This window comes from Myxine glutinosa, chromosome 1 (assembly GCF_964187855.1).
Source record: "Myxine glutinosa chromosome 1, kmMyxGlut1.1, whole genome shotgun sequence".
NCBI lineage: Eukaryota > Metazoa > Chordata > Myxini > Myxiniformes > Myxinidae > Myxine > Myxine glutinosa.
This window is the reverse complement of record NC_136261.1, coordinates 312,350,580-312,364,558: the sequence shown is the minus strand read 5'-3', so window position 1 is coordinate 312,364,558 and position 13,979 is coordinate 312,350,580. Positions and strand designations below refer to the sequence as shown.

At 44.3% G+C, this 13,979-nt stretch overlaps 1 protein-coding gene across 2 annotated transcripts in view; it reads right to left on the bottom strand.

Annotated features, from left to right (window-relative positions):
- CCNB1IP1 (cyclin B1 interacting protein 1) overlaps positions 1 to 13,979 on the bottom strand; it is a 160,474-nt gene that overhangs the window by 45,179 nt on the left and 101,316 nt on the right. Inside the window, exons 4-5 of one of the 2 annotated variants that reach the window (XM_068136431.2) lie at positions 6,083 to 6,314; positions 1,805 to 1,977 (exon numbers count right to left, since the gene is read on the bottom strand). In XM_068136431.2, coding sequence (XP_067992532.2) covers positions 1,826 to 1,977; positions 6,083 to 6,314 — 384 coding nt within the window. In that variant the 3' untranslated portion in view covers positions 1,805 to 1,825. Of the gene's footprint in view, positions 1 to 1,309; positions 1,978 to 6,082; positions 6,315 to 13,979 lie in introns of those variants that run through there. The other variant, XM_068136437.2, reaches the window with a different exon arrangement.

The following is a 13,979-nucleotide window of genomic DNA, read 5'->3' as shown; positions in this document are numbered from 1 at the left end:
CTAAAGATGAAAGAAAAAAAAAACCTATGTGGTGTGAATGGCAATGTTCCTCGCTGAAATGTGAAAAAAAGCAATCGCTTTTCGCTCTGAATTATGTGCGAACGCGTAACTGTGAGATTATGGCGGCAAGGATGGAACATCACGTGATCGCTCTGAGCGAATCAGCGCGCTGCTCTGCCACCGGCTCAGATTCCGTGCATAATATTCCTCGCTATGTTACGCTACGTTCGCTACGTTATGGCTAAAAATATGGATCTAAAGATGAAAGAAAAAAAAACCTATGCGGTGTGAATGGCAATGTTCCTCGCTAAAATCTGAAAAAACCCAATCGCTTTTCGCTCTTAATTACGTGCGAACGCGTAACTGTGAGATTATGGCGGCAAGGCTGGAACATCACGTGATCGCTCTGAGGCGCGCTGCTCTGCCACCGGCTCAGATTCCGTGTATAATATTCCTCGCTGAAATGCGCTGAGGTAAATATGAATAAAAAATATGGATCTCGTCAAATATTTTTAGGTAGGCCAGGTCCTTCCCAGGCTCAATGGCCATATCTATGCCAAATATCAAGCACGTGAGCCTCTCCGTTTAGGAGTCTATTGGTAACATTACACACACACAAACTGTGTTTTATATACTAGGGCATGCCCGTACTATATCTATATCTAAAATTATATCCCCCCCCTCTATTTACATGAAATGGTTTGGTCCAAAGCGAACGGCTTGCGAGTACGGTGACAATCCACCCCCCCCCCCCCCCCCCCCCTCTATTTACATGAAATGGTTTGGTCCAAAGCAAACGGCTTGCGGAGTTTGGTAAAGAAATCGCCATAGCGTGCACAAATGCGCAGGAAAGCGAAAGAATCGCAAATTAGTTTTAATTAGTTTTAAAACATAGTTTAACGCCAACATAGCGGCAACATAGTTTGCCAACGTCAAATAAATGAATACGCTCTCAAATGTGCCGTCCGAGGCAGAGTCTGTTCGCCACGTTCGGCACACGTGATAGCTCGCTGCTCTCTGATTGGTTGAATCGTTTTTTGGACATAGCTCGGTAACTACTTCTCCGATTAATATGAAACCTTGAAAAGGCACATCCTCGGGTCCCCAGCAATATACCTGGCAAGTTTAAAGTATATCGGACCCGTGGTTGTCGAGAAACAGCGGTCACAGACATACAGACATACAGAGATTACTGGAATTATAGATAGATATAATGACTGTCTTCCTTCATAACTGAGCATCACTAAGTAAAGTCTCAATAAATAAAAAAAACTTTAAAATAAAACTCAAATTAAACATAAAAACAAACTATTGTTTCAAGAGATTATTTTGCTTTGCAAAACAATATTAGTATAATTTGAATTTTTGACCTTCAGGACTGACAGTATATCAGCAATAATATTGCTGCAAATATATGTATAAATGAGGTATTCACAAAAACAAAGGATCCATTTGAAAATTACACTCCAACATTACGTGATACAAGGCTGCAAAATAAGTGAACATGTAGCGCGTTCAAAATACATGAAATCTTAAATGTGCTGAACCTGTCAGCATCATAGACCAGCAACCAACGACAGGGTAGAAGCTAGAGATTTTATAAATAAAAAGCATAAACACGAGAAATTATTAACAGAAAACAAAATCAATAATGCAGGTTGTATGCATAAACTGCCTTCACGTATGTACTGTATGTGAAAAAAAAAATTTTTTTTTATTTTAAAATGGCACCAACATGGCAAAAACAAAGGTATCCGATACAGAAGACAAGTATAACTCAAGGTGTAATAAATAGTATACAGACCTAGAAAGCATGATGGTCTGTCTAGAATTTTGGAAAGTAGTTCAGGTTTTGGGCATGATTTGATGGACAGCCAAGGACCACGGGATTCAGAACAAAATCCTGGTTGCTGGAAGGCACTTGATGCGGAGAATAAGGAATTGGAGAGAACGGCCTCAGGAGCCTTTGTGTTGATCCTGCCAGCATGGGTTGTTTGAAGTAGTTTTGAGATGGTAAGTGAAAACAAGCTGTTTCATTAGAATTCTATAACTGTATACGACAACAGTAAAAAATTAACTTTTTGAAAGAGCTCACAATATCTTCAGTTGGGGGGGGTGAGGGGAGGGAGGTATCAATAAAACACTTGTAAGGAATTATTTTATTGGCCATCTCAATGTGTCCTGGGGGCATTGAAGAGGCAGGTAAAATTCAAAACCATTGACTGCAAAACAGAAAGTCTCCCTGAAGCTTACAAGTTCAAAGCAGATAAATCAGCGCCCCGAATGAGACAGGCACACAAAGTTGACCCCCTAGTGTATTATAATAAAAGTTATATACAAAAAGGAGGGAAGGAGTGAGACTAAGGAAAATGAAAATCATGAAAAGTAAGGGAGGCTAGTGCTGGTGGTTCGCACGCAGCCTGTGGCTGTTTGGCTGCATGATTCTCTGGGGGTGCAGCCTTGCTGCTGATGCAGTGCCCCATTCCCATTACCAGTCATTTTGCTGACCTCTGAAGGATGGCAGTCTGAGTCAACCCACCTGGTGTTAATTCAACGGGATGACAGGGGCTTCAACTCAGGACCCTAAGATCTCAAGCTAGCCACCCTAACCTTTAAGCCAACTCCAGGCTTGCAAGGGAAGCAAAAGGAAAGGGAAGCAAAAGGGTATCTGGAGGAGTATGGAATGAGGGGAGATGTCAAATAATGCGTCATTTTATGTAATACATTACGAGCAGAGTACCCACCCCCTGGTGGGTCGAGCTTGCACATTACTTGCTGAAAAGGACTCATCTGTGTTTTGCAAGAAGACTAGATGTTTGTGTGGTGTGCACCTAAAAGGTTCTAGATGGTCTAAACTCCTTTAATTGGAATGTACCTTTTTGATCCTTAAGACGAAGGATCTAAAGGGTACATTCCAATAGTAATTAGGGTTAAAGGTTATAGGGGGTTTAAAGAGTCTACTTTTAAAGGATGTAAATGTTGAAGGGATCCAAAGTGTCTAAAAATGGTCTAAAAAGGTCTAAGTGGTTTAAATATCTGAAGCTCGAAATGATCAAGGGTCCAAGCAGTCGAAAGCTGTCTAACATATCTAAAGGGTCTGAAGTGTGTAAGGGGTCTAAAGGGCGTTAAGGCCTAAGGGGTCTGTCTAAAGGGAGTTAAGGGACTTAGGGGTGTAAAGGTCTTAAGACCATATAGGGTCTAAAGTTTCTAGGGCTCTGAAAAGGGGTCCAATGGGTATAAAAGATATAAATTCGGAAGGAGTCATCATCATCATCAAATGTAAAAGGGGTATAAAGAGTCATAGGGATCTCAGGGTTCTAAAGGGTATAACGGGGTCGAAATGGGTTTTAAGGGGCTGATGGGTCTCAGGGTTCTAAAGGGTCTAGCTGGGTCTTTAGAGTCTTAGGGTTCTAAATAGTCTACTGGGGTTAAGAGAGTCTGGGGGTTCTAAAGGATCTCATGGGATATTGGGGTTCTTAAGTGTCTAATGGGGTCTATGGGTTATAAAGGGTTGATAGGATCTTAGGGTTCTAACAGGGTATATAGGGTCTTATGGTTATAAATGGTATTGAGAGTCTTAAGGGCCATAATGGTCTTATAGGGACTAAAGGTTCAAACGGGGTCTATAGACTCTACAGGGGCTCATAGATCTTAAGGGTCTTTGGGTTCTAAAGGGTCTCTAGGGTCTAAGGTTTTAAACAGCATCTATAGGGTATACAGGGTCTTAGGGTTCTTAATGGTCTTAGGGTTCAAAATGGTTTTAGGGTTCAAAATGGTTTTAGGGTTTTTAATGGTCTTAGGTTTCAAAATGTTCTTCGGGTTCTAAAGGGTGTAACATGACAACGGCCATCACTACTGTCAAGATGGTACCTCGACTCATCTGTAAAGAGAATAGCAGTCCAATGTTGTCTCCTGAACCTCAGACATTGTCGAGGCCAATGTTTTAGTGGTCTTAAAGGTCTTTGGATTCAAAAGGGTATACATGGTTATAACGACATCTATAGGGTATACAGGATCTTAGAGTTCAAAATAGTCTTTGGATTATAAAGGGCCTAATGGGGTTTAACAGGGTCTAAGGGTTCTAACGGGGTCTAAGGGTTCTAACAGGGTCTACAAGTTCTTAGGGGTCTTAAGTGTCAAAGGGTTTTTAAAGGTTTTAGTGGTTCTAAAGATCACAGAGGGTTCTAAAGAGTCTTCGGGGCCTTCGAGGTATGGAGGGGCTTCAGGGGTCTAAAGGATGTTAATATCTAATGGCATCTAAAGTGTCTAAAATGTCTAAAGGATGTTGAAGGGTCTTCAAATGTCTAAGGGGTATTGGCAGTATTGGGTCTAAAGGTTTAAAAAGTATGTTCAAATAGCACATAATTAACAGACAAGGTCCTGGTGCAACTGTGGTTTAAACAGTACATAATGCAGAGACATATAGTCACATGAGTCTCTTCATTCATGGTTTTGCACACGGACTGTGTTTTTCGTTTTTATATATCCTAGCGGAAAAGGTTCCTGTGCATCATTTACACCTATTTAAAATGAGAAAAAACAAATACATCACGTTGTTTGGTCGTATCAATATTTAGTGTTTGATAAACATGAAATAAACACATCGACACATGAGAATGTCAACACGTGTGTGCAAGACATGTCTCCAGAGGCCCGAAGAGGGGTCAAAAGTCAGTTAACAGCTCAGTATCTGGTGTGACCACCATTTGTGTTGACACACGCTTGGCAACAGTACCTCTGAGGACACAAGATGGTTGAAGAAGGCTTGAGGTATGTCATTCCAGATCTGTGCCAAGGCCTGCCGCAATTGGACCAACGTCGCCGGCTGGTTTTGAAGAAGGCTCAATTGTCGTTCCATTTCATCCCACACATGTTTTATGGGAGGAAGATCAGCTGACACAGCTGGCCAGGGAAGTGTGGGAGTGTTCTGTTGTGCGATGAAGTCGGTGGTGATCACTTGTGTGACATGGCATGGCACATGTGAGACATGGCACAGTTAGCCTGTTGAAGCGCGATGCGACATCCATAAACTTGCATGGAAGGGAGGACGTGAGGACGGAGTTCACTTCATCACGGTACTGAATACCTGTCAAATTGCCATTAATGACCTCCAGCTGGATTCTGTGATGTGCGGTGATGCCTCCCCATACCATCACGCTTCCACCACCAAACCGCCGAACGACAAACGTTGCACAACACATGCGTCAGTGTAACGTTCCACTTCCCGTAAATAATAAACACGACAACAGCCATCACAACTGTCGGGATGGAACCTCCACTCATCTGTAAAGAGGATAGCAGCCCAATCTTGTCTCCTGAACCTCAGATGTTGTCTACACCAAGCTAGGCACGCAAGTCGATGACATTGCGACAAAATCGGACATACTGCTGGTCATAGTGGTCGGACTTTTTGCTAGCATAACTGATTCCTGAAAATTCTGGCACTGATTGGTTGCAAGCCAGGGATGCTGCGGTTGCAAACTTGCTGTCTGGAACTGATTCCTTCAGTGCACCAACGGATATGGTTATCCTGCCGACGTGACGTCACATATAGTTACCCATAACATGGACGGTCTCTGTTGGTGCCATTGGTAACATCTCCAGAGTGATTGGATGGTGTTCTGATGAACACCAAAACGCCTAAACACTTTGCGGCATTCCTGTATCAAGCATGTCAACAGTACGTAGATGTTCATTTTCGGAGAGGCATGGCATCACGTCAATGAAAACGTTTTTCACAGCTGGGATGGTTCACCGAATTGTGCTGCATTGCAATTTGTCACTACCACGTGTAGCATTGTCACTTGACTCAGTACACGTGCATGGCACAGTATGTACGTGCAAGTTCCGGATATTCATGGGTAAATTGGGAAACAAGTTGAGGTACATGTTGGCTGACCATTATATTGCTAGAGTACATGATGGTATCATTTGGTGTAAAATTTTTATGGTGCACAGGAACCTTTTTTCCGTTAGTATAATTTGATGGAAGTGAGCCCAAATTACAAAATGCCAAACTTGATGATGGCAATTCAAAAATTAATTGGTGTTCCCTTACTAAAGTGCAGATGTAGATTCTTACCAAAAGGATGGTCAAAGTTGCCAATATGGCACTGTGCTCGCGGGGAGATTTGTTCCCGATCTCTCTTGGAATTCAGAGTGGAAGTCCGGCGTCGAAGTGAATCAAACTGGGCCTGTAGCTTCTGCTGCTGGCGGTTACGATCCATGAGGCGCTCTGTCACCTCACCGCAGCGCCGCCGTGACTGGTCCAGCTCTCGACGAAGGTTTCCTACTTCACGTTTCAGTGCCGACACCTTGGCACAGTTGGTAAATGGGGACAGGTAGAGTTAAAGTATGCAGTCAAACTCCAAAATTGAACATTGGATATTGAACTACCAGTCAATGATTTGCATCTGTACTTGAAGAGGCTTTATTAAAGATTGAGGCTTTGTTACTGAAAGCCTTCTCATTGATTATTTGCTTTGAGTTAGGATTGTTTCTCACTAGATAGCATCATGAAGGGTATCCTTTTTATTTACAAAATTGAGGCCCATTAAAGAATAAAGTGATGGATGGTATGAACAGACAGTTGGGCAATGGGGCAACAGTTGGTCACAAAAATGAAGATAAGTAGAAATCATAAAAAGAGGAATGAGAGATGAAGAGGAAGCCCAGCCACTTGCAAGTAAGAGGTTTAGGCGAGGAAGGGTCAATGGGGATAAAAAGGATAGTGGGTAAGAATGGGGGATGACAAGATAGTGGTGCTCTGAATATGGCAAATTGTACGGAATCTTGTCCCGATCGCGCATGCGCAGAGAGGAGTAAGGTAATTTATTTACTATGTCTGCCTGTCTGGCAGTCAAACAAAATTGAAAATCATTCAAAACAGGACACTTCTTGTTTTAGGGACATCATAAAGGATACAGGGGGGGAGGAGGCAGGAGAGGTAGGGGTGAGGAAGGGAGTGGGGGAGTGGAAGGGGGGGGGGGGGGTGCGAGAGGTGAGGGGAGAGGGAGGGGAAAGATATACTACATATACATATTTTGGGGGAGTACCCGGCAGAGTACCCAGCGTTGCTCAAGCAAAAAAGAAACATTAACATATTTGAAAAAAGGTCAAATATAATAGAAAAGCAATTACATCCAAATCAGAATCCATCACAAATGTCAAATCATCATTTCACCTTTTTGTTGAATATCTGCTGGTGAATGTGCCGTTCATCACGTTTCTGAGTTAAGTATAACTAGTGTGACTCGGCCCGTTCCGCGCGCCTCACCACACGTCGTTTCAGAGGGATAGGCACCTTTGACCATTTTGGTGTCTTTTGGGTCTTCAGGGTCTTCGGGGTCTTTTGGGACTTCAGTGTCTTCAGGTGCTTTTGGTTCCTCTGGGTCTTTAAGGGTATTTAGGGTCTTCAGTGTGTTTTGGGTCTTCAGAGTGTTTTGGGTCTTCAGAGTGTTTTGGGTCTTCAGGGTATTTTGGGTTTTGGGGTCTTTTGTGTCTTTTGGGTCTTCGGGGTCTTTTGGGTCTTCGGTGTATTCTTGGGCATTTGGGTCTTAAAGGTCTTTTTGTTCCTCTTGGTATTTAAGGGTCTTTGGGGTCTTCAGGGTGTTTTGGGTCTTCAGGGTGTTTTGGGTCTTCCGGATGTTTTAGGTATTTGGGGTGTTTCGGGTCTTTGTGGTGTTTTAGCTCTTTAGGGTGTTTTGGGTCTTCGGGGTATTTTGGGTCTTCAGGGGTCTTGGTGGTCTTAAGGGTCTCGGGGGACTTAAAGGGTCGTCAAAGTTCTGAAGGGTCTCAGCAGTCTAAACGTAAATTAAGAGGATGTTAATTAAATTTGAGGAAGAAGAAGACGTTTTGGTCGCATATAAACATACATAGAAACAAACAGATATACATATGAAAAATCAGTCAGACACCGAGGAATTGCCGGAATGTACTTTTTTATCGGCCATTTTGGATAATTAAAAGTAAATAATGACCTCTGCCAAAGTTCAAACGACGTGGGTTTATCTCTACATGAGAGAATTCCACATAGCTATTTGGGCGGTGTATAAGCTAACAGATCGCTGTCTCCATAGATCTTGCCAAGGTCGTAACACCTATCGGCTCAAAATCCTTTTAACTGTTGACTTGGTAGTTTTTACAATGAAGGAAATACGTATCAGGAGTACATACGACATAGCGATTGTGAATGTGACAGCTCTAAGGCGTCTTTCGCTTTGCATCGCAGTGACGGCGAGCACCAACATGGCGGCGGTAAGATTAAAATCTGCCTTCAAGCCCCCTCACCACCCAAAATATATCCCGGCGAATCTATTCCGGCAAGTAACAAACCAACCAACATACTTGCCGGAATCTATTCGGCGAGTAACAAACGGACAAACAGACAGGGGTGAAAACATAACCTCCGTCCACCTTTGGTGGCGGAGGTAACAAAATAAGGATGAAGATCCGCCTCATCGCAACTTCATTTAAACCGTCGAATCCTTCCGTTGTATCACTCCGCCTCGCCCCGGCTTTACACTGCGGTCACGATTTTCACGTTTTGGGTGACCTTGAGCTTGACCTTGGGCCAAGAGAGTTAAAAATTGGGCACAGTCTATTCCAGGGCAAGGCAAATATGTGTGTAAAGTAGGGCGATGCTATGTGCAACGATGTAGACGTAGTACTGAGCACAAACAGACAGATAAACAGACAGATAGACAAGCAGACAGACAGACAGACAAACCAACCAACCAACATACTTGCCGGAATCTTTTCTGGCATGTAACAAACCGACATAACCATATACCTTTACTTATTATAATAATATTAAGCCCCCCCCCCCAAATAGAGAAGCCAAACTAAACCTGTGGTTGCAAGTCTGGATGTGATCGACCCAGAACTGCAGGAGGAGTAGCGTGACAAACACATATACACACACACACACACGCACTGACACACACACACACACACACTCACGCACAAACACACAAAAACACACACATAAACACAAACGACACACACACACACACATACACACACACACATACACACACACACAAACACACATACACACATACACACAAACGTACACACACACACACACACACACACACAATGCGCAAACACATACACACAAACACATGTACACACATAAGCACAAACACACACACAAACACACATACACACATACACACGCACGTCAGTCCGTGAATTATTGAATTATGCTGAGGTAATGTGAAGGCGTTTAGTGGATATGAATAAGGCTTACGATATAGTGTCATCCCTTGAACACGATCAACGGACTCCCCAATATTCGCTGTGTTCACGGTTTGAATTACGCTGAGGTTTATGCCTATTTTACTGCAGGGGTTCCAGGAATACACACAAAAAATCGTTGCGATCGGTGCAGCCGTTTTTCCAGTGCCTGGGAAAATAACGTTATGCGGGAGTCCAAACCTGAAAATTCTGGAGACCAAAGCTGAAATTGGAAAAACAATATAGCCTATTTTACTCCAGGGGGTCCCAGGATTACCCACCCAAAATTTCGTTGCGATCGGTTTAGCCGTTTTTGCGGTATCTGGGAACAGACGGGACAGATAGACATTTGGTGAATTATAGTAAGATGACTTTCATGAATAAGAAGAAGCCTTACTCCCAACTTCGTACACTTCCAGAATTGTTTAATTTATTTGTGTTCAAATGTTTGCAAATTGTTTTGTATTTATTTATGCGAATGTGTACTTGTATATAACTGTCATTAATTTTAAAAGGCTTACTTTTTAAAAGGGAATTAAAGGCTCCAAAAAAACTAACTTTTTTTTTCTTCAATTTTTGGCCTAAAACACTCTCAGGCACTCACTGATGAACCTCTGAAAGTTTGATGAAGATCCGTTCAGCCAACTCTGAATAAAACGCGGACACACAAAAACTGGACACACACACACACACAGACAACTCGCGTTTATATATTGTTACGGATCTCAGAGACGGCACTCCCCTTAGCAAGGGGGGTTAATCCCCTTGGCCTGTTAAGCCGGCCGTCTCTGGTCCTGGTACTCGTATCGCTCTTTTGCGGTGTGGGATTGATCAGGGTTATTGGTCCAGGTGTTCTCCCGAATACCTTTACCAATCCCTCCGCAAAACAGGGAGACAAGTACCGCTCAAACCACGGACAAGATGGTATTTGCCGAGTGGTTTAGCAATCCGCGGTTCGAGCCGTTATCAAGCGACTAAACCCGATTCCGAGCGTTGGCCGAATCGTGCCACAGGTACTCAATTGAAAGAAAGGACTAAAGCGATCGGATGAGAATGAAACCAAAGAATATGAAGGAACAGGTGGAATTTATTAATTATATACAAAACCAAAGAAGAGGAGGAACACAAGTAATATACAGAAGAAAAAGCAGATACACAGGGCAAACCTTAACAACAACACAACAACATGCATTTTAAGGCCATGTTCCCTGCTAGAGCGGGGGTTAGCCTTGCGGTCCCCATGACAATCTTCTCCATTTTGCCCTATTTTCTGCATCTCTCCTTGTTAACCCCCTTGCCAGCATTTCTTCTTCCACCATCTTTAGCCAAGTCTTTCTCGGTCTTCCCCGTCCTCTACTTCCTTCTACATTAACTTCCATCACTCTTCTCAACCAGTCACTTTCATCCTTCCTCAATACATGACCAAACCATCTCAACCTGTTCCTCTTCACAGCATCAATCACAGGCAATATTCCCATCATCTTTCGCAATTCATCATTTGTCTTCCTCTCTCTCAACGATACTCCGCACATCCATCGAACCATTCGCATTTCCACCCTTTCCAGCCTTCGTTGCTGCTCTACGTTCATTACCCATGTCTCGCTCCCATAAATCATAACACTTCTCACACATGCAGCATACACCTTTCCCTTCAGCTTCAGCGACACTCTCCTCCTCATCAGCACGCCACTCAGTTCCCGAAACTTCTTCCATGCACATCTCACTCGAGCAACCGTTGCCGAGTCTGATCCACCTTCTCCATTCAGCATGTCTCCAAGGTAGCAAAATGTTTTCACACCTTCCAGCTTCACGCTGTCTCCAAGATCCAACTCAACATTTCCTCCATCTGCAGCTCCCTCTGTGCACACCTTACATTTGAATGTAGCTGCCACACTGGTTAATGACCCTCTCAGACCACTACATTTGTGATGAACCCACTCAGCACACATTGTACATTGAATGGAGTTCACTCCGACACCCTTCCTACACACAGCACACGGCCACTTCCCAGTTCTTTCCACCTCACCACATGCTTTACCACTTGCCATCACCTTTGTCTTTCCGATATTCACCTTCAGACCTTTTGTCTCCATACATTCCTTCCACTTGTTCATCTTTTCCTTCAGTCCATCCATACTTTCCGCAATCAACACCAGATCATCTGCATACAACTCCCACGGTAAACCCTCCTTTACGGTCTGAGCCAGCACCTCCATCACAGCTACAAATAGTAGTGGACTTAGTACCGACCCCTGATGCACTCCCACCTTCACCTCAAACTCACCACTGTTCCCGTCCTTCGTCCTTACAGCTGTGCGTGCTCTTTTGTACATTGCCATCACTACTCTGATCAACCATTCCTCCACTCCTAACTTCCTCAATGCCCATGTCAATACTTTGCGTGGAACCCTATCGAATGCTTTCTCCAGATCAACAAACCCAAAAAACAACTTCTTCCTCTTATCCATGTACTTCTCCTGCAACTGCCTCACAATGAAAAGCGCATCTGTCGTTCCTCTTCCTGGCATAAATCCAAACTGCATTTCGTCGATCTTCACTTTCTTCCTTATCCTCCTCTCCAACACCCTTTCCAATACCTTCATTCCATGCTCCAATAACTTTATCACTCGGTACGAGCCACACTCCAGAGGGTCACCTTTCCCCTTGTGTAGAGGGACGAGGGTACTCAGTTCCCAAGCCACTGGAATGCGGCCTTCTTTCACCACCAGATTACAGATCTCTGTCATTCTCTTCACACCCCAACTTCCTGCTGCCTTCAACATATCTCCCACAACTCCCGTCGGCCCTCCCGCTTTTCCACTCTTCATTGCTTTTATCGCTTCCTCAACTTCCTTCTCAGTTATCTTCTCTGCCGGTCCTAAAACTGGGTTACTCTCTATGTTGCCATCCCATTCATTCTCTGTATTCAACAGCATTTCCATATATCTTTTCCATCTTCCTTTAATTCCATCTGGGTCGACAACGATTTGTCCCACTTCATCCTTCAAGCAACTCACCCCCATCACATCACACCTCTCTTTCGCTATCTGCTTTGCAATCCTGAATACTGCTTTCTGACCCTCTTCCGAATCCAAGCGTTCTCCGAACATTTTCCTACATGCTTCCTGCGCCTTTGCTACCTCTTTCTTTGCAGCCTTCCTGGCTGCCTTATAACTTTCATGCTCTGCTGTTTCTGCTCCCGTACCCTTCGCCTTCTGCCACTCTTTGAACTTCTTCCTCTTCTCGTCAATCCTCTTTCCAACCTCAACATCCCACCACCATGTTTCCGAGTGCCTCGGTGGTCCTTTTGTCCATCCACATACCTCACCAACGGCTCCCAACAGACTAGCTTTCATTGACATCCAACCACTTTCAAGCTCAACCACATCATCCTCTACCCTACTCAGCCTCTCTTTTAATGCCTCCCTTACTGTCACCTCTTTCAACCTCCACACCTTCATTCTCGGTTGGTACTTCACCCGCCGAGCTCTCCTCGCACCTTTCACCCTTATGTCGCAGACAACCAAGTGGTGCTGTGAAACAGCCTCCTCCCCCGGGATCACCTTTGTGTCCCGGAGGTGCCCCCTATCTCGCCGACGCACCATCAGGTAGTCAACGGTTGTCGTCGACCCACCTGACGTGTATGTAACAAGCTTATTGTCCTCTTTCTGGAACTGAGTATTACAAATCAACAAATCAGCTCCATCAGCAAACTCCAAAATCCTTTCACCTTCTCCATTTCTCACACCATATCCGTAACCCCCATGAACTCCCTCAAAACCATCCATACTCCTTCCCACATGTCCATTCAGGTCTCCTCCCACCACAACAACTTCCTCATCTTTCACGTTTTCCATCAGCTTCTCTATCGTACACCAGAACTTGTCCTTCTCTTCATCGTTTCGACCAACCTGCGGAGCATATCCCGAGATGACGTTCACCAAGAGCTTTCCAATCATCATTTTCACCATCATCAACCTATCACTCACTCTAGTCACACTCACCACACTGTCTACAAACTCCTCAGAAAACAGGACACCAACACCATTCACGCCCTCCAGGCACCCTTGCCACACAAACTTGTATTTCTGTCCCTGCCTACCCTTCACCATTCTCACACCACTTCCCTTCCATCTCGTCTCTTGCACACAACATATGTCCACTCTTCTTCTGACCAATACTTCCACCACTTCTCCTGATCTCCCTGTCATTGTCCCCACATTCCATGTCCCAAACCTCAGAAACCGATCTCCACTTCGGGCTGCACCCTGCCCATATGTACTTGTGATTGTCATGGTTCTCTTTTTGAGGCAATGTTTTTATGGCCGGATGCCCTTCCTGACGCCAACCCTCTTAGTCGTCTCTTACGACACGCAGGGATACGGTGTACCTATTCTGACCAGGGTACACACTGGGAAACGTTTAAAACATGTAAATTCTGGGGGTGGGGGGGGGGGGGAGGCGTCAGCATCACGGCTGCGGTTTAAACATATTCCAACAATATCCAAACAGAACGATGAAAAAAAACAATCCGGGAAAAGTCTCCAAGCGAGAACGTCGATTTGAGAAAGAAGAAGCAGAGGCGGAAGAAAACGAGATACAGGGGGCGGGGCACAAGCCGAGACGAGGAGGAGAGCGAACAAGCACGTGTCCGGGAGGAGAGAAAGAATCAATATAGAATTATTTGTCTAGGGAGGTGAGGTGAGGGGGAGAAAATAAAATAAAAGAAACAAGCAATA